The sequence below is a fragment of the Thamnophis elegans genome, chromosome 7 (genome assembly GCF_009769535.1).
Source record: "Thamnophis elegans isolate rThaEle1 chromosome 7, rThaEle1.pri, whole genome shotgun sequence".
Classification (NCBI taxonomy): domain Eukaryota; kingdom Metazoa; phylum Chordata; class Lepidosauria; order Squamata; family Colubridae; genus Thamnophis; species Thamnophis elegans.
In genome coordinates, this window is record NC_045547.1 from 68,454,561 (window position 1) to 68,480,777 (window position 26,217).

Here is a 26,217-nt window from a genome sequence, read left to right on the forward strand (position 1 = left end):
TGTCGGAAGACGTCTCCATAGTCATATGGCTGGCATAACTAAAGGTTGAAGACGCAATGAATACTATTACCTTCCCACCAAAGTGGTTCCTATTTTTCTACTTGCATTTTTACATGCTTTTGAACTGCTAGGTTGGTAGAAGCTGGGACAAGTAACAGGAACTCACTCCATTACGTGGCACTAGAGATTCAAACCACCGAACTGCCAACCTTTCTGATTGACAAGCTCAGCATCTTAGCCACTGAGCCTCTGCATTCCCAATAGTACTAATTGTACTAATGTACAAATTTAGGAATATTCAATTTACTTACCTATTCCATTTTCCAATCTTGTTAGAAGGTTGTTAATGCTTAAGATACATAGATTTTTGGGCAAAACAAGAGATAAGGGGAAATATCAGAATCTGTTTTCCATTTTCTGTTGTGCAAACACAAAGGGTTTATCTTTCTGTTTCAAGATATAAAGATAGGTGACCTTCTTCTATTCTGTCTATTAAATTAGGATTTAAAATTTTAGATTTAATATACTTTGAATATCATTGCTCTAACAACAAAAAAAGGTAAGAAAATAATGGCCAAGCTTATTACATTACATGCTTTTCTAACATGATTTTATGAAATGACCCAATGAAAAATAAACAAACCAAAATAATGGTCTCATTTCTGTCTAAAAAACAGCATCACCTTGTGTTCCATAACAATTTGCAAATAGAAGAAATCTTCCTTTTCCTCTGTCCCTAATTCCAGACTTTGGTTTGATGCAATAAAAATAAAAATACCTTCCTACCCATCTCCAGGATCACCTTCCATTTCTAGCTTCTTTCATTAATGGATTAATCAAGCATGAATAGTTTTTCCCTATACTAACTACTAGTTAATTATCAACTAATTATTAATCTTACTTACACTGATCGTTCAGCGACTTAGCTTTAGGGCAAGAATTTAGGTTTAACAATAGCAAGAATTTAATGGGAGACTGGGAACAAAAATGTTGCACGGGGACCATAAATTGGCTCAGTTCTGTAGGCAATGTGCAATGAAAGCTGCCACAGCCCTATAAAGTTGATTTAAAGGGCTAAAGAACCAGCTGTAAATCAAAAACTTTTGAACTGGAATCTTTTGGCATTACAGTCATTTATACTTGGATGTGTGAGGTTCCACAGTTATGTAGATGGACATGCCACTGTATAATAACAATATATATTTTGGTATTCTAGAGATTACATTTTCTATTTCTAATATTTCTTGAATGTAAACAGATGTCTTACGCTCTGAAAACAAATTTTGTAGAGGTAAGAGACCCCCTAATATCCCTTGGGGTGCGTGTTTTGCCTTAAAATGGCTTCTACTGTACAGCACAGTGGAGCTGCCATGGCAATGGCTTCATAGTTCTCCACAGGGGGCTCCTTCTGGTAAGGTGGAAAATCCAATATTAAAAATTACGTTAGGGCCGGACATTTTCCCCCTATAAATAAATACCCGGGCAATGCTGGGTTATCAACTAGTCTCAAATAAAATGCTAAATTCTTTGAAACAGAATATACTTACATAGTGTACTGAGAATGGACAAAGAGCAGCATTATTAATTGAATTAATAATCAATTGTACATATTTTGGTGTAAATTATATGGACAAATATCCAATCAGCAATATACATACATATCACAAATTTCCTGTTATGTACATTTTTATATTTTTAGTATGTTTTATTAGCAAAATCCTGTTCTATGCTGAAATAATTATAGTTTATCTACTATAAACTATCTTTTAGTTTCTTCATGCTCCTTAATTTCTTATTTCAGCAAATTTAGCAGTAAAATCATATAAGTTTAAAAAGGTTAGCTGTTGAGGAATTGCAGAACTCTGTTAAGTATGGTAGCCAAAAATCAATTAATACTTTTCAGATTAATAGCTATAATTTTCCTGTAGATAAGAGGCAATTGAAACGTTAACTAAACATCCTGTTATACCACGGGTGTCAAACTCACAGCGTCATGTTGCCCTCACGTGATATATTGTGACATTTTCCCTCTTTGCGGAACTGGTGTAGGCACGGCCTGTATGCGAGGCATCCAGCCCATGGGCCACCAGTTTGACACTTCTGTGTAATCCTGTATCTTCTATAAGGACTCATGGACCAACCTTATAATACCTCAGCTAATAAAATACCCAGGAAATATTGATCTCTTTTATGTACAATTGCTGTTATCAGATCAATTCAAAGTGTTTTATTTGAATATTGTAGAATTCTGTTACACTGTATACAAAATTAGCTGCCGCCGATAACGCATCAATAATCATAATGTATTATTTTGTCTGGTTTTTATTATTGTTTTTAATGATCTGTAATGCTGACATGTGACTGTAATAAAAATTGTCTGGTTTAATTATAAGGCTAAATTATCATTTATAATAAAGTGATGAGGTCGCTCAGTGCCTTAAAGATGCTGGATTTGTTGGCTGGAGAAGGTCAACTCTCTGCATTCCAGCAGTTTGAGCACTAAGACCAGTGAAATTCATTTTTTTTTTACTACCGGTTCTGTGGGCGTGGCTTGGTGGGCATGGCAGGGGAAGGATACTGCAAAATCTCCATTCCCACCCCATTCCAGGGCAAAAATATTGCAAAATCTCCATTCCCATTCCACTCCATGGGAAGGATACTGCAAAATCTCCATTGTCACCCCACTCTGGGGCCAGTCAGAGGGGACATTTGCCAGTTTTCTGAACTACTCAAAGTTTCCGCTACCGGTTCTCCATAACCTGTCAGAACCTGCTGGATTTCCACCCTGCCTAGGACCCCATGATGGAGTGAGCGTCCATCACTTGCATCAGTTTCTGCCAGTCTAGCAGTTTGAAAGAATGCAAATGCAAGTAGGTATCACTCTGGTGGGACTAATAATGGAAGCAAGAAACCAACCAAAACTGAACTGGCCCAAAAGCTAAGTGAAAACTTGTAGAGAAAAAGGCCCTGATAATACTTCCATTTTCACAGAATGCCGTTAGCTGCTTTGTGTGTTTGAGCTAGTTCACCCCTTCTGGTGCACCTTGGATAGCATGCAAATGTGAACTTAAGAAACTAGCAATCTTAGGCAGCCAAACTTCTATTCTATAATAACACTGTTGTCTTCTGGCTTTCATGTATCTACACCATATGCTAAGTAAATAAATAACTATAAAATTAATAAATTTTATAAAATGGTGTAAGTTTTCATGAACTCTAGCTCACTACAGTTTATAAAAAGGTATGCCTTTTAATGAATTAATTAGCCAGAACGAATGCTACCAACTCCTGATGAGGAGTCCCAAAGGTGCTTTTTTCAAGGGGCAACAGGACTTCTGGTTTTTCTTTGAAGATGTTTCACTTCTCATTGAAGAAGTTTCTTCAGCTCTGATTGAATGGTGGGGAATGGAAAGACCATCCAGTCACAATTGAAGAAGCTTCTTGGATGAGAAGTGAAACGTTTTCAAAAGGAAAAACCAGAAAGACGTTGCGTCTTGAAAAAAGCACCATTGGGACAACCATGACGTGGATAACTGAGAATCTCCATAGACATCCTCACGAAGAGCTGATTTTAATAGGTTCAATGGCTTTAAACTTCATCAAGTAAAATGATGAAATAATAATATAACAATTAAATAGTTATGCAGGATTGATAATATACAGCATCCCAAAGATGAAATTATTTCCCCTTGTATCTTCAATAGAAGAAAAAGTGTCTACTTTTGCATGTTCTAAGTTAAATTCACTAAATGTAAGTTATTGATGAAAATTTGTATACATATACAAATTATGAAAATGAAGCTGTTCTATCTCCTGGATGCAAGCATTATACACAAATCAAGAATTTCTTACAATTTTCAATCAGATGTCTTGTAACTAGATAATCCCTTACAACTAATATTTGGAAGCAAACTGCATCCAAACCAGACATTTCTCATGCGTCTGTACATCACCGAAACATTTTGACAGAAGGGGTAGATTAGCCAGGTATCTTTTAATCCAAAAATCAAAACGACAGCAGGTTCTTACTTCAATGAGAGGTATAAAAATGTTTGGAGTTCAATTATTGTTCATGAAAATGAAAACCTGACGTTGAATGGAATTATTTTCAATTCCATTTCACATGTTACTTATAAGGTAATGAGCATGAACATGGTTTTAATAGTTCTTTAAATTTTTTATGTGAAATTAAGTTAAAAAAAAACCAACCCAGATATATCGAAGTTGTGTACATTTTAAAAATCACAATTTTTATAGCCTTTATAAGAAATTAACATTTGCTCTGAAGAACAACACACATTAATAACCAATTAAATTAAACCTTGAATAATGGCACTTCAATGTTGGGCCATATGGTTGCAGAGATGAGAAGCAAAACTAATTTCCTAGAGATGCCACCTTCAAGAAACCATTGGTTGCCCTCTTAACACCACAGGATGACATCACCAGGTCTCGCTGCTTTAGCAGAGTAAGGAAGATACTCAGAGATGATTCACACCCTGGTCAGTGTCTCTTTGCACTTCTACCATCAGGCAGAAGACATGGAAGCATAGCCAGATGAACGAATAGGTTTTAAAATAGTTTCTATCCTTGGGCTGTCAGACTCTTAAACGCAACCACGATCACTCCATGCACATGTGGAAACATGACTAGCTTTTCTCCCCCAACCCTAATTACTTGCATAGGGATTATTCTTTATACTATTTATGTTGTTTTTATTTTTGTCATGGATTGTACCAGTGATGCTAAAACCAATGTTGTATAAATGAAGTACAATGACAATAAAGTCTATTTTATACTATACTAGAGCTCATTCCAAGATGCAGAAGAGATGGAAAACAAGTGTTACTTCAACTGTTCTTGAGAACAGTCACATTTGGAATCTCCAACTTTTTCTGTTCCAGATAGTCATTATAAGACATCCTATTGCTATAATTTTAAGAACGGATGTCTGGATTTCCCTTGTCTTTCTTCTCTATTTTCTTTTGGCTCCTGTAAGTCACAGTTAAGCACTGGTGCATTTTACCGTTCCTATGTAAAATGTTATAGAGAGCATTTTTCAGCTCTACAGAAGGGGTTCAAAACTTAATCACAATATTTTAAAAAATGCCATGCCTTTTGATGTTAATATTTTTATTTTTATTTTTACAGTAACATTAAACTATAAAAATTAAGGTAACTATTGCCACTGTAATTCAGATATAAGCTTCATCAAACAGATAAGCCTATTTCACTTCCTACCATACTGGTTTTGTTTTTAATCCCACATTTCTTTCATATAGTTTATAATGACGATTTGCAAATTTGATCATGCTTATCAACAAATAAGCCAAATGCAATGGATGGTTTTACATTGCCAACTTGTATTTACACAGTACAAACTTCTCCCTGGTCCCTACTGATTCAAACAATGTTGGTTATTTATTAAAAAAATAATACATTACTAAATAATAATAGTCTGTTCTTCATGTATGCACTCCAATATGGGAAGAGCAGTGAACACTGGTGGAATGCTGCCAATTTAACAATCGGTTCATTGAGCATGTGCTTTGCATGCGCATGCGCCTAAAATGCTTATGTGCAGCACTGAAAATGGAGCATTTAGAAGCTCAGCTGCTTACCTTCCTAATCAGCAATGGTAAGTAAAACAGTGAGGGGGGGGGAATCAGCTGTGCTGCGAAATTGAAATGAGCTAGAAAGCAGGAAATAAAGGAAAGGGTAGAGCAGGGGTGGGGTGGGGCCAACTAATTGTCAGAGCTGGCCCGAACCAGTCCAAACCAGCTGAATACCACCTCTGACACTTAACAAACTTCCTCCTTTCCTAACCACAGGATTCCAGTTCAATCACATGAAAAAATAAGTTCCTCTGTAGAATCGTAGTGTGAACATGGGGATGGGTTTTCATCAACATACCTAGGAAAGGAGAAGAATGGCTCCCAAATTCTGAATTGAACATGCAAAGTTGATTCCTGGGTACTTTAATTTGTTTGTCACAAATAATAAGCAAAGTACAAGGAAATTGTTTAATAGGCTGGAGTTTTGATTTTTTCTTCTTCACGTAACTGAGATACTAGGAGGTTCTTTGACTAGTTTTATAGCAAAACCAGTGGTGGGTTACGCCCAGTATGCCCCAGTATGGGTGTACCGGTGCCTGCTGGGAGCACCAGGTATCATTCCGGTACGGTGCTCCGGTGGGCCCACCCACCCTTCTTACCTGTATTTGACCCAACTGGGCCATTTGTGAATGCACACAGAGCATACGGCGCCTGCACGATGCTCCACCGAGCAACTGGACCATTACGGGCCCAAGCGTGTGCAGCACGCATGCACGTGGTGGATACACAGCCCTGTTGCAGCGTACCAGTTGCAACGGGATCTGGAACCCACTACTGGGCAAAACATGACATGGAAATCAATTGGACCAGAAATACAGGCAATCAGAATTAAAGAATGTACATGCCAAATAGATTTCCCAGTTTGATCATGAAAATAGTTCCGGTTTTGCTAAATTTTGTAAGTTACTTAAGACAGAATAACCATCCGACTAACAGACACATCCATGTTGGAAATGGTATAAAGACAGTTAAATGACTGTCAGTTCTATCAGAATATGATTTCTACTATTTACCTTTGATACTACGACATTTATTTCCCCCAAATGCCTTTCCTGATCTAATATTTATTTGCGTGCAATCCCTTTTTATATTTATATTTGTTTTTATATTGTCTATCAAGATGGCACTCCAAGCAATTTGTAATAAAATAAAAATATCAAAACCATCATGAAAGCTTGTTAAACATTTAATTAAAAATGTCAACAATTAAAAAAGCAGAAACCAGCAGAACAAATTTGTCTTTACTAAATGTCGAGAGTTTTGAGAAACATTCTTATTGGAATGATTTTTTAAAAATCTCTAGTTACTAATAAAAAATAAACTGCATCAAATAGCATCAAATAAATCACTGGTGCTATCTTCAAAAAACAATTCACTTTACAAAGAAGACAGCCTCTAGACACAATCATTGAGCAATTGTTCATGTAAATTTGGTGCCATTTGCTCCCAAGGTTTTAAGTTGTACAGGATTCCCGCTGCCACAATTTGAATTTTCGGTAAATCTGATCTGTCATCCTGATTACTAGCACTTATAGTATCAAATAAAGAAGTTTCTCCACTATGCATAATGAGTCAGATTGCAATCAAGGATATCTAAATAATAGAATTATGGCTATGATTGTATTATAGTATTACTGTATTAATGATATGTTATTCTGAGGCAGCTTAATCTTTTACTTTTTTGTTGCTTTTTCACACCCAATTGATCACTTTTTCTACCCAAAGGATTGCAGGAAGCAAGAAAACTCACCGTGGTTGTCTTTATTCTCCCACCGGGTTGTGTACAGGTCCAGCCTGATCTATTGATTAGCAAATCACATCCTTCTCCTTCTAAACATGGAAGCATTTCACACCATTGTTTTGTTTTAATAATGCGTGCTGTTCAGAAGGAAAGAGAAAAAAAGAGAGAAAAAAATCAGTTTGCAATACATGTATTTTTCTCTCTCCAGTGTACATTTTGATGACGATTCAGTAATCACATGTGTTATTCTTTGTCCTCACTTTTCTTCACTATCATGTGAAGTACACATTGTATATCAGACATTAATACGATTGAGCGGGTTGAGATGAATCCACCATTCCTCTGCTCACAACAGAATCCCTTATGCCACCAGGCTCGAAAGTTTGGGCTTGGACAATCTGGAACTGTGCTGTCTAAAGTCCGATCTAAGCATAGTACACAAAATTATCTGCTACAGCTTCCTACCTGTCAATGACTACTTCAGCTTCAATCACAATAATACACGGCAAACAATAGATACAAACTCAAGGTAAACCACTCCAAACTCAATTGCAGAAAATACAACTTCAGCAACAGAGTGGTCCACGCCTGGAATGCTCTACCGGACTCCATTGTTACAGAATGTTGAATTTCTCTCCCTATCCTGATCTTTTATCAACTACTGAATATATCGCTTTCCTTCTTCTTCTTTTTAAACAAATCCCCTTTTCCTGCTCTTTCCACTGAGTATGTTTATATTAGTATTATCACTGCATGGGATCTGTATCACTGCAAGAGAAGGACTGTAACTGAATAGACTGTAATTGAAAATATTAACACAGTCATATGATTGAGACTTAACGGCAGGACGTCCCTCTCAAATCAAGAGTATAGATTTCAGAGGACCTGTTGGATTGTAACAAGATAATAAGTATATGGTAACCTATGTTAAATTATCATAACTCATAAAGCTTTCAAAACAGGGACTTTTTGTTTTCACAGAAAGCAGAAGTTGTACTATCTAATAGTAATAATAAAACAAATAAAAGCAGCAAGAAGAGAAAATGTACCCAGCAGACAGACAGACAGACACACACACACACACACAGAGGTGTTAGAGATGTTTTTACACACACACCCCAGTATTTGTTTCCAGAGAGTAAATCATATGTGTACCAAGTCATTTCAGCAGCCCAGGCATTCCAGAGTTATGTTGGAACACACACATGCACACATACACCGAGGGGTATTAGGTGTGTCTTATCCCCACAGTATTTGTTTCTAGAGAGTCATCTGTGTACCAAGTTTGGTTGAAATTGCTCAAGGCGTTCCAGAGTTATGCTGGAACGAACACACACACACACACAGAGGGGGGGAGAAGAGAGAGAGAGAGAGAGAAAGAGAGAGAGAGAGAGAGGAGGGAGGGAGGGAGGGAGGGAGGGAGGGAGAGAGAGAGAGAGAGAGTTAGTCTGCGATATATAAAATTGCAATGGGTCTAACTTAAAAAGACTTGAGGCTATAGTACTCTGAAAGAGATATTTCAAGGAAGTCTCATGAGTTCAAAAAGTCTTAGCTATTAAAAGCAGTTATTTGAAGTTCAGATAATCCAAAAGTCAAATTAGAAATCTAAATCATTTTAAAACACTGTTAAAAATAAAAATGGCTTTCAAAATGCAATCAAAATTCCAAAGCCTTAGTGGTTATTTTATTTCAATAAGTTCACTTTACTTTTCTTGTGCACAATGTGTTGTTTCAAATAACAGAAGAATAGAATAACAGAATTGGAAGGGACCTTCTAGTCCAACCTCCTGCTCAAGCAGGGGACCCAATGCCATTTCAGACAAATGTCCAATCTCTCCTGAAAAAAACTTCAGTGATGGAGGATACATAACTTCTGGAGGCAAGTTGTTACACTGGTTAATTGACTATTAATTTTCAGTCCACTGACTGGAAATGTCTCAACAACTCTTAAGTTGGATCTCTCTTTGATAAGCTTCCATCTGTTACTTATCCTGCCCTCAGCTACTTTGGAGAATAGATTGACCCCCTCTTTTCTGCGACTGCCCCCCCAAATATTTGAAGATTGCTATCATAACAAGAAGGACATACTCTAGTCCTTCTCTTTGTTAAACTGGACATATCCAGTTCCCATAACTATTCAGCGTATGCTTTAGTGTCCAGTCCAGTGGTGGGTTCCGGATCCCGTTCCAACTGGTATGGTTGGAATGAGCCCGGCATTGTCCACATGGATGCAGCGCGTGCATGCGTCTTACTGTCCAGCGAGGCCTCGGCAAGCCTCCGCAACACTCCAGCTACTCAGCGGAGCATTGCACAAGCACTGTATGCGCCGTGCACGTGAACGGAAGTGCTGAAGACTTTAAAGCTAGGTAAGGAGCAACGGCGGGCAAGTGGGTCCTCCAGAGCACCATACCGGAATGGTACCCAGTGCTCCGGGCAGGCTCCGGTATGCCCATACCGGGCCATACCGCCTGCAACCCACCACTGGTCCAGTCTCTAGAAAACAATGGACTCATATTTCAGTAATAATTTTCCCCCATATAATCTTATTTTAATAACAGTGTTTAGACAGATGGGTCTAGATAGAAGTAGAGTGTTAGCATGAAGCTTATTCACGTGGCCAGGATTCCCCAGGAAGAAAAAGAAAACATTAAAAACCTAGTCATGAGATCAATAGGGGTTAAATCCCAGTTAAGTGGATATAGATATGCCGAGTAAATCAGAAGAACGCACTGTAGGAAAAAGTTATATAAATCTCTATCAGTAACACTGTTATTTGTCAATGAATATATGTTATCTATGAATTTTAAAGAAGAGTGATGAAAAATACAAGAAATTACTAGTGTCTTCCCATCATAGAAAAAAAAATCTACTGGATTTATAGTCATATCCTGAGATGTTCCATGTCTCCAAATATGCTATTATGTAATACAACATGATTTGGAAAATTTGAGATCAAACATATTTTCAGCTACAAAATGCTCTTCTATAATGGAAGAGATTTCGCATAAGTCTTACAGTATTTTGTTACACATAAACCTTAGTGAATAAAATTTCCAGATATTGCTTTCCTAAGGTTTTTTTTTAAGTAGGAAATAAATTACTATTTTATAAGAATATTTAAAAACAAAGGGCCTTAAAGTTTGACCTAAACGAACTAGTCCAAGTCTTGCCAATACTGGTTTCTAATATATGCCTAATTTCTGCTTAAGACTTCTAAAGAGGAGAAAAGTAGAATGCTCAAAATGTTCCCATGTATGTATGTACATATGTCCGTTTGTGTGTATATATTAATACATGTACATGCATATATACTGACAGTGCATACTTCTAATTTTGCAATGAGATTATAAATGCAAAAATGCATCTGTACAAAATTCCTAAATGAGGAATAATTACCATTCTACCACTTTGCTTTGAAGTAGCAATTCAATCAAACATCAACTGACCATCTAGCTTGGATTACCTAGGTGACAAACGTAGGGTGAATGGCAGAGGTGGTATTCAAACGGGTTGGACCGGTTCGCCCAAACCAATAGCGGAAACTGCAGGTGGGCCTGACCACCTGGCCCAGTTTTATGCCATCCTATTGAGGCACGTTTTCAAGCCAAAACACATGGGCGGAAGGACGAGTGCATGCACGGACGAGCGTGGGTGCTCACATTTGTGAATCGGTAGGGAAAGTCAGTGAATACCACCCCTGGTGAATGGGACTTTGAAAGTGTACAGCCCCAAAACTGTAGAAATTTTAGTTTTCAGGGAAATAACAAATAAGTGACAGATAGCTTCAGGGTACTTAGTTTTTGCTGTCTAACAAGGGATGTTAATTGAATGCTTGCCTCCAGAGAAAAATCTTTGTCAGGACTCTCTGTGCTCTGTTTCTATCTCCTGCTGTTCCGCTCGGTTGTATTCAATTAGTGTATTGGAAGCAAAGTAAAATTTAAAGTGATCTCTGGCATGCCAGCAGAAACCACTGCAGAGATCAGGTTTTTAGGACATTTCACTTTGTCACCAGTATGCTGAACATGTCAGAGTTAATGGGAGCAGGAAGAAATAAACAGTGGAGGTGTTATACAAATTTAAGAGGACATAAACGGCAAAGTGCAAACTATAGAAGCACAAATTAAGGCTAAGATAGTACTGTAAAAATTAATTCTTTCATGTATGTATGCATGTGTGTATATGTATGCACACATACACACTATATATATATATATATATATATATATATATGTATGTATGTATGTATGTATGTATGTATGTATGTATGTATGTATGTATATGTATATGTATATGTATTTAGAGTTACAACCCCTGGTATGCCCAAATATGGGAGGAAGTTCACTGCTTCCATTCTCTGTCCATCGGCTCGTCACAAGAGACCATCCAGACAGAAACCCAATATTTTTACTGTTGCCTTTGTTACATTTGTGTTGTATTTGTGCTGATAAATAAATAAAGGGAGACTAGTATAGATCTATTTCAAGCTATTTAGCTCTCATCAGCTAGCCATACCCTTACTGGGATTAGAACGTGTGCTGTATTGCATCTTAGGCAGATGTGTTAACCATTAAGCCACAAGGTTCTTCTCCTTATCAGCTGAGCCAGGGGAATAGGTATGTATTTAGAGTTACAACCCCTGGTATGCCCAAATATGGGAGGAAGTTTACTGTTTCCATTCTCTGTCTATCAGCTCGTCACAAGAGACCATCCACACAGAAACCCAATATTTATTTATTTATCAGCACAAATACAGCACACACACACACACACACACACACACACACACACACACACAGAGAGAGTACATATACATATATCTCAGGCTGGGGGGGGTCAAACACTACGCCCCTCAGACAGGGTCCGCAACTTGGGAGTCCTCCTGGACCCACAGCTGACTTTTGAACACCATTTGTCAGCTGTGACCAGGGGGGCATTTGCCCAGGTTCGCCTGGTGCACCAGTTGCGCCCCTACCTGAACCGGGAGGCTCTCACAACAGTCACTCGTGCCCTTGTGACCTCTAGGCTGGAGTACTGCAATGTGCTCTACATGGGGCTGCCCTTGAAGAGTATTCGGCGACTTCAGCTAGTCCAGAATGCGGCCACATGAGCGATTGTGGGTGCACCTCGCTTCACCCACATAACACCTATCCTCCGCGAGCTGCACTGGCTACCTGTCGATCTCCGGGTACGCTTCAAGGTGCTATTTGTCACCCATAAAGCCCTTCATGGTAGTGGATCTGGGTACTTGAGAGACTGCCTACTGCCAATCACCTCCACTCGACCTATTAGATCCCATAAATTAGGCCTCCTCCGAGTTCCATCTTCCGGTCAATGTCGACTGGCAACCACGCGGCGGAGAGCCTTCTCGGTGGCAGCTCCGACCCTATGGAACGATCTCCCTGTGGAGATTCGTACCTTCACCACCCTCCAGACCTTCCGCACAGCCCTCAAAATCTGGCTATCCCGTCAGGCCTGGGGCTAAAGACTGTAACCCACCCGAATGGTATGAATGTTGTGTTTTTTAATGACGTATTGTCCTACGTGTTAAATGTTTGTTTCCCCCCCCCCCTTTTCGAGTTGTAAGCCGCCCTGAATCCCCCTAGGGAAAAGGGCGGCATATAAATAAACTTCTCAAATCTCAAATATATGCATGCACAGAGAGAGAGAGAGAGAGAGAGAGAGAGAGAGAGAGAGAGAGGGAGGGAGAGAGAGAGAGAGAGAAAATGGCTCTTTCTCTGTGTGTACGTATTCCAGCATAACTCTGGAACGCCTTGAGCAATTTCAACCAAACTTGGTACACAGATGACTTACTCTGTGGAAAATAATACTGTGTGGGTAAGACACCGCAACACCCCTCAGGATATGTGTTCTGTTAAGATACAGCCTGTTGTGCCTTTAAATGATTTCTACTGTGCTGCCATAAAATGGCTTCTATTGTACAGGACAGTGGAGTTGCCATGGTAACAGCTTCACAGTACTCCACAAGGGGGCTCCCTCTGATAAGGGGGAAAATCCAATATTAGAAGTTACATTTAGTCTGGACATTTTCCCCCTATAAATAAATATCCAGGCAAAGTCAGGCTTGTTCTATATCTATATCTATCTATCTACAGTAGTTTAATATTCAATTCTGCCAATTTCTATTTTTCAAGAGGAAAAAAAAATCACTATTCTCTTGGGCAACCTTTCTGAATAAACGCAGTCACAACTTTCTCTATTAAATTTGGTGCTACTACAAGCACCGCTAATAAGTTTTCTGTGGTGAAGCTTTCTTAATTTATAGTGTGCGGTATGAAATTCATGAATCAAGAACAAGGGATTCTGAGAAGCCCATGAATTATCACCATCTCTATAACAACAGAATCCTTACCAATGGCTTTGCTCTTGAAAGAAATTAGCACCCACCCCTCTACTGGAAAAATGAAGTACCCTGGAAAATGTTACCATAGCAGAATATTATATTTCCCTGGATGAGAAAAGGAGAAACATGTTTTAAAGACAAAGCAGCTCCCTGGCCCCCCTTTCAGGTCCAGGGTGGTGGGATTAAGGCATGGCCCTCAAGACATGATAGGATTAACACTCTACCCATCTAGCAACAGAAGTCACCACATGGCACCTGGAGAGATTGCATCACCCGGCAAGGCTCAGCCAAGCCTGGGACATAGACAGCCTACAAAGTTAGCTAAGACCCCACTCCCCTGGGAGTCTGACAATCAATGGGATACATTTCTTGGACAGGAAGAGGAAACTCTAAGGTGGAGCCCAAGATAGGGCATAAATCTATCCCTCTCTTCGCTCCATGTGGGACTCTCAGCATCTCTGCCCTTTTTCTTTCTTTATGATCTTCAAGGCATGTGATTCCCCCCTTTCTCCCCAGGACCTGTGCATCATCAATAAACCTTCTTTCCAAACAATTTTCATGTACCCAGTGTCTTTTTCCCCACTTGGAACTGAACCCTGAAGGACATTTCTTTCAACACTCTAAAAGGAGAAACCAAGGATAGGTGTCTCCCCCCACCCGCACGGCCTTAGAGCTCAACAATACAATACTGTTTATGTTACAGCACAATGTAGGGGAGCACAGTTCAGTGATAAAATAAGCTACACATAGAGATTCAGCCACCTTGTGCTCCTGTACAAAGGTTCTGTTGTTTTTCCAACATATTTGTCACTGGCATTTGGGAAGGAAATGGAAGGAAATCTTGATCAGTTAGTAGTATGTTCGAAACTGGCAGTCAGTTATTTACCATTCTCCTTCCACTATTTGTTAACCTTCAGGAATAGCTTCAATTGCCTGCATTTGGAACTCATCCTGTCATGACAGCCCTGGCTGTTATTTCGTTAAGCCTTCAGTTCTACTTATTCTTTGTCTAAAGTCTTCAACAGCCTGCCATTTGTTCTTGTACTCTCGGTGGACATTCAGCAAATGCTTTTGACATCACCTTCAATTGCTGGTGTTCTTACTTACCAATCAAGCAACAATCATGTTATGTGTTGTATTTCCATCTCATTTGTTTCACAAAAGAAATTGAGATAAAAGTCTTAAACAATTGCAAGGCACTTACTGGACCAGACCAAATTGGCTTAATTTTGAAAAAAAGTTACTCTAAAAATCCTTTAAAGCATGGGCCACGGGGTATTAGTTTTTTCTTACCTATTTTGCTTCATGTAATTTTATTTTCCATGTTATTTGCAACCTATATTCATCAGAATTAAGATGTATTATAAATGTTGTTGAATAAATGAAAGTTTCATAAGAAAAAAAATATAATTGGATTTATTTTCCTCAGCTTGGTTTGATGAAAAGATAGTAGTCAGAATGGAAATACAATAGTATGTTCTAATATGTTGATCAGCAATGTTTGCTTCTATTGAAAGACCAGCTCAGATGAGTATCAAAGTTGGAGGATAGTATGAAATTGGAGCATGAGTACTTCCCTATGTTGGTAGGTTAACTATGTGAGGGAAATATGGCTTTCATAACCTTGTTTATTTATCAAATGGCACGGAGCTAACACTTCCATCTTGATGTATGGTCAATTCCCTTTCCCCACAACTGCTAAGTATTAAGAAGGTCTCATTTCCTAAGTATGAAAGCAAATCATATCACTTTCTAAACAGGAATGTGTTTCGGTATGGATTCAAAGCCAAAAGGGTGCACAGGAGTGGTATGGACACCTACTACACCTTTGTCCAGAATGATATAGGGTTTCCTGCTTGAGCAAGGGGTAGGAATAGAAGACCTTCAAGGTACCTTCCATCATTATTATTCTGTTTTCAAACTGTCAGCCAAGGTCTTAAAAAGACCACATAATCCCGGGGAAAAATGATATCTGAGTTAAGGAGGCACTGAGAGAGTACAGTTAGCTGCTTTGAAGATGATATACTGTGCTATTAAGGTAAAGGCTCCCTGCACATGCGTGCTAGTCATTTCCGGCTCTAGGAGCAATGTTCCTCTCCGTTTCTAAGCCGAAGAGCTCGCACTGTCCGAAGATGTTCTCCATGGTCATGTGGCTGGCATGACTAAATGCCGAAGGTGCACGGAACGCTGTTACCTTTCCACCAAAGTGGTTGCTATTTTCTACTTGCATTTTTACTTGCTTTTGAACTGCTAGGTTGGCAGAAGCTGGGGAAAAGTAACGGGAGCTCACCCTGTTACACGGCACTAGGGATTCAAACTGCTGAACTGCCAACCTTCTGATTGACAAGCTGAGTATCTTAGCCACTGAGCAACTGCATCCCCTATACTGTGCTATTAGTACCCCCTTAATGTGGATATGTACTTTCTTAGGCTTATGTGCAGTGGTGGGGTGTGGCTAGGGGGGGATGTGACTGAGTGGGCATGGCCAACCTGACGTCACTCACACACACTCAGTCACATGACGCCCCCACCAAGCCATGCCCACTGAAATAGTGGTGGAAATTTTTGATACGTGTGTGTGTGGGGGTTCCAGGCTGCCACCATTGCCCTCTCCTGCCACTGCTCTTTCCAGCATGAGATGCTTGCGAGCTGCCCCTATCCCCACCGCAATATTTACCTGCATGTAGGCAGGAGGAAGCAGTGGATGCATGTGGTGGTGAAGGCAAGGCAGGGCGAGTGTCCAAGCGGGTGGAGCAGTTTGGGGGCATGGCCATCCAGCGGTCACTATCGGTTCTGCGACCCAGGCCAGCATATCACTACTAGTTCATCAGAACTGGTCCAAACCGGTAGGAACCCACCTCTGCTCATGTGGATATTGAATGAGCCCAGGAAAAGAGGCCCTTTCTTGAAAGAGATGCTAATGGTTGCCCATTCTGCAGCAATGTTACATGCTAAACACTCAAACATGAATATTTTAAAGTGAAATACAATATCTATTTAATAAAAATGGCTACTAAATCATAATTTAGTGATACATATGAATATAAACTATTTTTTCTTAGCAGTGTTTCTCCTCATAATTCTATTTTTTATTCTATTCATAATTCTATTATGAATGAGTTATTAAACACAACTCTAAATTGTATTTAAACTTCATATGTTAATCCACAAATAATCTTTATGAATTCCTGAATACATAAAGGTGCATCTCTAAATTAACCTAGATTTCCTTACTTGCAAACAAAAACAAAATGTCACAAGCTATTTGTTCATGCTGAGTAGCTGATTGCTATGTTATACAAAGTCATATTTTATATGAATTCATATTTTAATGCCTGTCTTAATTATATTACATAGCTAGCACTTAACTGTAATACCTATTTTTAACAAAATAAATTCTGAATTCTATTTAAACAACATATGTTAATCTACAAACAATCTTTATGAATTCCTGAATACATAAATATGTACCTTGTATTTGACCTAGATTTACTTTCTTGCAAACAAAAAAACAAATCCACAACCGATGGGCAGCTGATCGCTATATTATACAAAGCCATATTTTATGTGAATTCATATTTAAATGTCTGCTTTAATGATATTATATGCTCAATAGTTAGTGATTTTTTCCTTCCAAAATTAAGTTATGAAACTGCTTTTTTCAGGGTTGCCTTAGCAATAGTTATACAATGACAGAAAAGCAACTAGCTGCACTGGTCGGCATAAATCCATAGATTTATAGGCTGCTAAGCAAAAACAGAAAAAAGAAAGTAAGTTCACTTTTGCAACAGGTGACATTCCTGGCAGATAAGTCCAAACAAGTACCAAGGATCAGGGATTAAATGCTACCGGTTCAGACTGGTACACCCAAAGTGGTAGTAAAAAAAAGCTACCGGTCTGCCTGAACCTATAGCAAAAAAATGCTACTGGTTTGGGCAAACTGATATTTCCAGCGATCAGCTGTGACGCATGATTTATATTAGCTTTCTAGCTAATATAAATCATGTGACACAGCGGATTCCACCCATTGTTCTACTTACATTTGCAGGCGCACTCTGTAGCAGGCCCCGCCCACCCACCCAGACATCATCACGTCTGCTTTTGATGCTCTGCGCATGCGCAGAAGGTCCTGCGCATGCACTCACATTTGTGAACCGGTAGCAAAGGTAAGTAGATTTCACCCCTGCCCAGGATAGTAACTAAGTCAATAAGGATCCTCAACCTTCCTCTCTTTACAAAAAACTTTGCTATTGCACTAGAAATTCACTCTATCTACTCAAACAAAATTATGGTATACACACAGACACGCACACATATATATACACATACAGTGATATAAAAAAGATAACATTTCATAAATTAATACTGAAATCAAGAAATATAATTCTTTTACTTAAGACTGTTGCAGTATATAAACATCACCAGGGACTTCTGTTATTAAAACTATGTCTTCGTGTATTAAGAATTTTTTTTTAGAATGGTACAATTTCAAGCAATGTAACATCAGATAACTAACATTTTAAAAAATTGTGTTAAATGTCTAAATCTATTAAGTTGCATAAAACAGATTGTAGAAGGATTAAATATTTGTACTATATTGAAAATGCTGCTCTATTCTCTTGCAGAACACATGCAATACATGTAAAAATTTGACAACCTAAACAAAATATGAAATGTAAAGCATAGGATAAGGGCATTATATTAATTCATCATCACTTCTGATATGGTTAAAGGATGAACAGATATACACTACATTATTGACATTTAAGCTGTCATCTTTTTTGAAAAAATCATTTTGATTTGAATTCCATTTAATTTAGTAGAACTGTGATATTTTTATTACATTTTGCTTCAGTGAAGGGCAGGGTCTAAGAATTTATAGGCTTCAAATATGTAATACACAGTAACACAATACAGTTTAACATTTGAATAATAGCTATTTTGTTTATTTTTTTCTTACAATTCATTCACAGTTACTATTCCATAGACGAAATTACTGAACTCCAAGAACTAAATATTAGGAACTGGGGAAAATGAGTCATACAATAATAACTTTGTTATAGACTGACGTAAACAAAGCGTCCAATTCACATAAATTCATGTTACCAAGCAACAAACATACAGACTTCTTTTCATAAAAGAAAATTTATTGTACTGCTTAACCTATGTACAAAGCACTGAAAATAATAGTAGGGACAGACATTTCCCCATAATGATATATTAATACCTTGAAGAACAAAATATAACTAATAGTAATTTCTCAAAAGTTTCTGTCATTTTTTGCAATTTTCACCACTGAAAGCAAAATCATTTGAAATACATTAAAAATAACTTATACAAGAAACATGAAATAGTTGCCACTACTTAGAGACTGTCTATGAAATTTCTTTGAAATAGTAGGGTGAGCCATACACCAAGTTAGCTTATTATTACTATCATTATTATAATTACCAAATAAATCAAAATTATGCAGAAAATGGAGGAGACCGGTTGGCGTCGTGGTGAGAACGGCTGGAAAATAGCGGAGCACTGAGTGCCATGAAAACTAGCTGGTATCTGCATGCCGAAAGACCCTATAGGGTCAAAGCCGTCCTGGAGGGGTGGTGAAGGAAGGAGAGGCGCTTCATCGACCATGAGGAAATTGCAATTTCCTCATTAGGTCAGAAGAAAGCTGTCTCGAATGTCAGCATGGACTATGGACATTTTTGGCAAGTCACAAGCTGTGACAACTGGTACTTTAAGATCTATGCTGGACATTATATTAAGTTTGTGGACAGAGCACTGAAATTGGGTGAGACAACTTCCAACTTTTATTCCAGAGATCTAACCCAAGTAAAAAAAAATAAAAAATGATCTCCAAATGTTAAGAAAATGGCGATTAGATACATGGAGAAAGAGAAAAATTGAAGACCCAGATGTGAAAGAAATATCTAATAGAAACTTTAAAATATAGAAAGTGTGGAAAAGATTTAATAATACTCTGAAAAGTGATTATTGGGAGAAACTTTTTTTTTTATTCCAAACACCTCCCCCCATCAGTTGACAATCAGCTGTTGTTTTTTCTCACACTGTTTAATGGATTTGGAGCAGGAGAACCATCTACTGGAGAAAGTTTACTGCAGCATGGGAAATCAAATGAAAGTGATAATTACTTAAAATACACAAAGAAAAGGAATGAAAGTATATAACACCTGGAAGTCCACTTGACCTTGATTGTACTTCAGTAAGCAACTTGGAGGTTTTGAAATATATTGTGAGCTTTTTGAAGATCTTTAAGACAAATTGAATTGTAAATAACTAAAACCCTATTGAAATTGTTTACAGAAGGATTTGAAAAACTTGAGGGAATTTGATGGCCCAATTTGCATTTGGATTACTAATCCTACTTGATAGAAGATTCTATGAGGAAAAAGAAGAAAGGTGATAGAAGAAAAAAGAAAGAAGAAAAGATAAAAAGACTTTAAAATTTGGACAATTGGGAAGCTGTAAACTGGAAAATTATAAAGATTGTAAATTATCAATGTATAGCCTTTCAGGAAAAGAAATGTAGGGAACGTGGAGGAATAATTCTGGGATTGACTAAATTTTATTAATAATTTACTTCTTTGGTTTTTAGATATTGGAATATTGGAATATTAGAGGTACATTGAGTAATTTTTAATATATTAAACTTGTACAAAATGACTCAACAGAAGATAATAAAGATATATGAATATTTATGCACATATTTATGCATTCCAAAAACAACATGTTATAAAATCTATAAAGTAAACTTATTAAGAGAAGAAACATAATTCAAGAAATAAATAGAATTGCTTATCATTGTGATACCTTTGTATTTATTCCACATTGCCAGAATTTCTCTGGCAGAAAAGCTTAGAGAAGAGGGTTGATATTTCAACTATATGATGAAAAGCAAAACTATTCACAATATTTTCGTAATGTTTTTCCTGAATTTTGATCATGGTATAATAATATACTCATTTTTTAAATTAAAAACAAAGCAGCCCAAATTTAGGACTAAATTGCCTAAAGGTTTAAGAAAACTTCATTAGTTTCCAATAACCATAAACTGTAAATCAAAACTGAGTGTAACACCCCCCCACACACCATCAAAACTGCATTTGGATGCTTACCAAATTATGAAAATACTTGCAAAGCTTTTGAAAGAGAGAACAAAACCTCATCACATTATGTGTCTGGTCTTTCATCTCTAAAGTGATGCTTCTCTTTTGGCAATTACTTGCCAGCAGTGTTATGACTGTGAAAAATAGCATTCCTCTAAAAGTTTGTTGTTTCATTTCCCAATGGTACTTTATGACATATCAATATCACAAAAATCCATTCCCCGAGGCTCAAAATGGTATCAAAACATTTAGAGAAATGGAAATGATGACTAGTTTCCATCCCAATTCTGAGGTACAGTTAGGCCATGGATTTCCCTGGAATTCTAAGTTCACTGAATATTTGCATTATAAAGACCTTATATTACAGGATAGAAACAAGTATTTTGTTTTGCCCTTTAAAATATAAATCAGATATACAAAACTACCCGCCACAGATTATTTCCTTCTGTAGACCATTTTTTACAACGCTTGTACATTCTACTTTTGCACTACCACACAAGGTTGTGTTATTTCTGTACTGCCAGAATTTTTTGTAAAAATAAAATCAATTCTTAAAAATACATCTTCCCCCTTCTCTCTCTACTAGCTGTGACTGGCAAAATCCAAAGCATTCATCTTCTCAGATGCTTAGTCTATCAGTAAAGATCTAATCTATTATTGAACATATTTTGCCCCCTGGTGACGCAGTGGTTAGAATGCAGCATTGAAGGCTAACTGATCACTGCCAGCAGTTCGATACTGACTGGCTCAAGGTTGACTCAGCCTTCCACCCTTCCAAGGTCAATAAAATGTGGACCCAGATTGTTAGGGACAATATGCTGATTCTGTAAATCACCCAGAGAGTGCTGTAAAGCACTATGCAACAGTATATAAGTCTAAGCCGTATTGCTATTTGGTAGTTGGAAAATACATTTTTGTAGAATACAATTAAAAACAGGATAGTGTGTATTTCTCTTTAACCCTGTCTTTGTTTGCCATGAAGTTTGTTACATGCTCACTTCACTCTCATAAGAGTCTGAATATAAAAGATTTTATATTTTATACTAGCTGATAACCTGGCATTGCCTGGGTATTTATTTATAGGAGGAAAATGTCCAGACTGAATGTAATTTCTAAAGTTGGATTTTCCCCCTTACCAGAGGAAGCCCCCTTGTGGAGTACTGTGAAACTATTACCATGTTAACTCCACCGTGCCACACAGTAGAAGCCATTTTAAGGCACAACAGGCTGTATCTTAACAGAACATACATCCCGAGGAGTTTTAGGGGTGTCTTACCCACACAGTATTTGTTTCCAGAGAGTAAGTCATCTGTGTACCAAGTTTGGTTGAAATTGCTCAAGGCGTTCCAGAGTTATGCTGGAATATACACAAGCACAGCGATGGATGGATGGATGGATGGATAGATAGATAGCTATAGATAGATAAAAGGTGCATCTCTTCAAATAGTAATAATACATGATTAATTGCTCTTCATGCTCTTTTTATCCATTAGAACTTTATAAAGAATAAATTCTAAAAATACATGGAATTAGAAGCCTTGAATTAATATGCCTATGTTTAGTTCATCATTCTAAATATTACTTGGGTATTATGCATTAGTCTACGTTTTTATGGAATCAAATTGAAGATTTCAGCCTTGGTGAAATTGTGTATTGCTTGCTAGACTAATAATGAAGACATTAGAAAAGATATTTGGATATCCTGATTGGCTGAACCTACAAAGTTCAGAATCACCCAGGCAATAGTTTTCCCAGTGAAACTCCATGGAAGCAGTTGAGCTGAGTTTTTGAACTTTAGTGTTGGAGAAGACTGCAGAGAATACTACAGAGAGCTAAGAAAGCAAACAATTGCATCATAAAACAAATGAATCCAGAATTCTCTCCTGAGATACAACTATACAGGCTCAGAATAATCCTACTTTGGACAGGTTTACAAAAACCTTGCTCTCTTGAGAAAATTATAATGCTGCAAAAGATGAAACAAAAGGGAAAAAGGAGGACAATCAGCAGCAAGGTGGGTAAACTCAATTATAGTGGCAATTGCTACACGGTTAGGAAGACATGAAAGACCAGGCAGGGGGACACTTCATCCTGGAAAATATTTATTTATATGGTTGCTATGGATTGAGACGAAGCTGATGGGATATAGACATCAAGCATGTTGAGCATATTTCAGTTTATATTCCCCTTCATTGCAAAATCAAAATCATTTGGTGTCAATAATTGGACAGTCCTATTGTGCAAGTGATGGTGTAAAATAGCTCAAGGGATAGCTCTGATTCAGTAACTGGTTTATAATTTGTTCTGCCATGCTGTGGATTAAGGGCATCCTGAAAACCAAGAAGAATGTCAGCCTTTAAGTCCCTGTTAGCTAGAACTCAAGAGATCACTACAGAGGAAAGCACAAAAGTTTTAAATATATTGACATGGGAATTAACCTTTTGTTATGTTTTCTATTAACTCACACATACATCAGTGGTGGGTTTCAATTTATTTTCTACCGGTTCACTTGTATGCGCGCACACTCATGCAACACTTCTGTGCATGCACAGAAGTGTCCAGGCGGTGGGCATAGCCTCCCGCCACCATCACTACCGGTTCTCCCGATCTGGGGTGAACTAGCAGAACCCTACCTCTGACATACTGTATATTTATGCAAAATTATTTCTATGCAAAATAAATGCCCACAGATTTGTTAGTAAAGAATACAAAATACACCCTGATGGTCTTCTTTATATGCAAATACAGATATACCCAGAGGTGGTATTCTGCCAGTTCGGACCGGTTTGCCCGAATTGGTAGTGGCTCGCCTACCTGCCCCGGCTCTATGACCTCCCATTTCGGCATGTTTTCAAGCCAAAGAGCATACGGTGAAAACTGAGCGCATGCGTGGACGCAGATGCCCACGCTCACATTTGTGAACCAGTAGGGAAGGTAAGTGAATACCACTCCTGGATATACCATATTGCTTTCTTAAGTCAAACCAGAGCTTCTATAATTGTCTCCTCTCTATCAACCCAGCTGCACCCATATTTGAAATTATTTAAGTAAGATATGAAATCCTATTTATTCAATAAAGCAAACTGACTAATGAAAGTAATTATAAGCAGACGCAGAGAATGGCACTAGGGCTGTTTTACTGTAAATCTGATTAGCAAAATTAGATGATAAATAGGTGTAGGTTTTTTAAAATACATGCACATTATTTTCACTGTAACTGTAAATATATTACAGTATATATTTATATTATTATTTTTATATAATTGTAATTGTGATTGAGTTCCTATTTGTTAATTTTCTATTACGGTTGGACCAGAACTCAGTGGGGGGATGCATTTAATTTTTTTCTGAGGGTGGGGAACTGGTTGATTGCATTTTCTAATGACGGGGCATTTACAGTCTCTTTAGTCTCCTGGTAGCAAATACAAGATATTATTAAACAAACATGTAATGCATTTCCTCCATGCTATTTGTTTCAACAGAGAACCTGAACTTTATTTTCTACCAGCAATAGAACCTCTGTCTTTCCTTGAATCCGTTCAAAATCTAAATTGCAGCAATTTAGATAAAATATGAAGCATTTAAATCATTAAAGCATTTCCTTAGGTCCAGAACAATTGAACTGAGTAATATTAGCATATTGATATTTCATCTCAACTGGATAATATTTCCCGTAAACACCGAAGAACATATGAGAGAGTCCCACAGCATAGATGCAGTTCAGTGGTAAAAAATCATTTTTTTAACTACTGGTTCTATGGGTGTGGCTTGGTGGGCATGGCAGGGGAAGGATACTGCAAAATCTCCATTCCCACCCTGCTCTGGGGCCAGCCAGAGGTGGCATTTGCCAATTCTCTGAACTACTCAAAATTTCCTCTACCACTTCTCCAGAACCTGTCAGAATCTGCTGGATTTCACCCCTGATGCAGTTCCTCAATACCACATTCTCAATAGAACAATTGACAGAAAATCAAAAACAAAACACTGCATTCCAATTTCGAGCCTTGCCACCTACAGAAGTACTGTACATAAATAAAACCTAAAGGACTGTATTCCTTTTCTATGCATTTTCTGGCATCGCATCCATATCAAAGTCTATGTCTCATATTTCATATCCTACCTTAAACCTGATTAGAATGGTCTAGATCAGGGTGTCAAACTTGCATCATGGAAGCATCACATGACATATCAAGATTCCCCCCCTTCGCTAAAACGGGTGTGGGTGTGGTCAGACACATCTGGCCCATCAGCTGGGAGTTTGACATCCCTGGTCTAGATAATCACAATCTCTTGAATTTGTAAACCCACTATCTTCTCAGTCACTATAGTAAAGAATAGTTGATAGACACTGACCTAGAATTATTTAGTAGTGCTTGATCGAAAGTAGGTTCTACATTAAAGATATTATGAACTTTTCCTTTAAGGGGCCAGGAATATAGCCCTTTCCATGGACAATTAATAACTTTCTCTAACCAATCACACACAAGTAATTTGGCATCCAGAAAAAGCAAGAACTAATAAAATGACAGCCCTTACTCCTCCAGATAAGTTCATCGAAGTGCAAAGCATACAAAACAACTAGAGAAGTTGTTAACAATAGTGCCCTAATCTAACCTTTCCCTAACTGGGTTCCTAATTGGGAACAAAATAACCAGCATTAAAGAGTGTTCACAATAAATGCATTAAATATCCTGAAAAGAAATCTTTATAAAATGGGAGAAAGAAGAAGGTGATGGCTTGTTGGTGTGTTCTATGCAAAGATGACATTGGAAAAAAGAGATATTTTGTTGTTCTCTCACCAAAACAGTAAATCATTAGTAGGTATTTGGAGTGATTCGTCATGAATGATCTTTTACAGCATTTAAACTACTATCCCTCTTGCTACTTTGCCCCAACTCTCTTGTTATTTAACAGTGATAATTTCAATTATCCAAAATCTGTCTATATTAGATAAATTAGTGCAGGCTTTAACAATAGTACCTGACAAATGAGAAGGGAAAAAATAAGGAAATAAATTAGATTATGCCCATTATTAGTGCAGACTATTTAAAAAATTAATATTAACATTTTTGGATCTCAAAATTGAAAATACATTTCTAAATAGTCCAGGACATGAATTCAGATATCTATATAACGTTATTCCTCAACTTACAATTACAACTGCGAACAAAAGTTGCTAAGCAAAACAGTTGTTAAATAAGTTTGTCATGTTTTATGACCTTTCTTGCCACACAATTGTTAAACGAATCACTGTAGTTGTTAAGTTAGTAACATAGTTGTTAAGTGAATCTGGATTACTTTATAGAAGATCATAAGAGATACCACAACCATCATTAATATATGAAAAATGGACATAAGTCACTTTTCTCAGTA

The 26,217-nt window shown here is 37.6% G+C and overlaps 1 protein-coding gene across 1 annotated transcript in view; it reads right to left on the bottom strand.

Annotated features, from left to right (window-relative positions):
• Nucleotides 1–1,303: 1,303 nt before the first annotated feature.
• TAFA5 (TAFA chemokine like family member 5) overlaps nucleotides 1,304–26,217 on the bottom strand; it is a 182,287-nt gene continuing 157,373 nt past the window's right edge. Inside the window, exons 3-4 of the mRNA XM_032221863.1 lie at nucleotides 7,366–7,493; nucleotides 1,304–1,408 (exon numbers count right to left, since the gene is read on the bottom strand). Coding sequence (XP_032077754.1) covers nucleotides 1,304–1,408; nucleotides 7,366–7,493 — 233 coding nt within the window. The remainder of the gene's footprint in view (nucleotides 1,409–7,365; nucleotides 7,494–26,217) is intronic.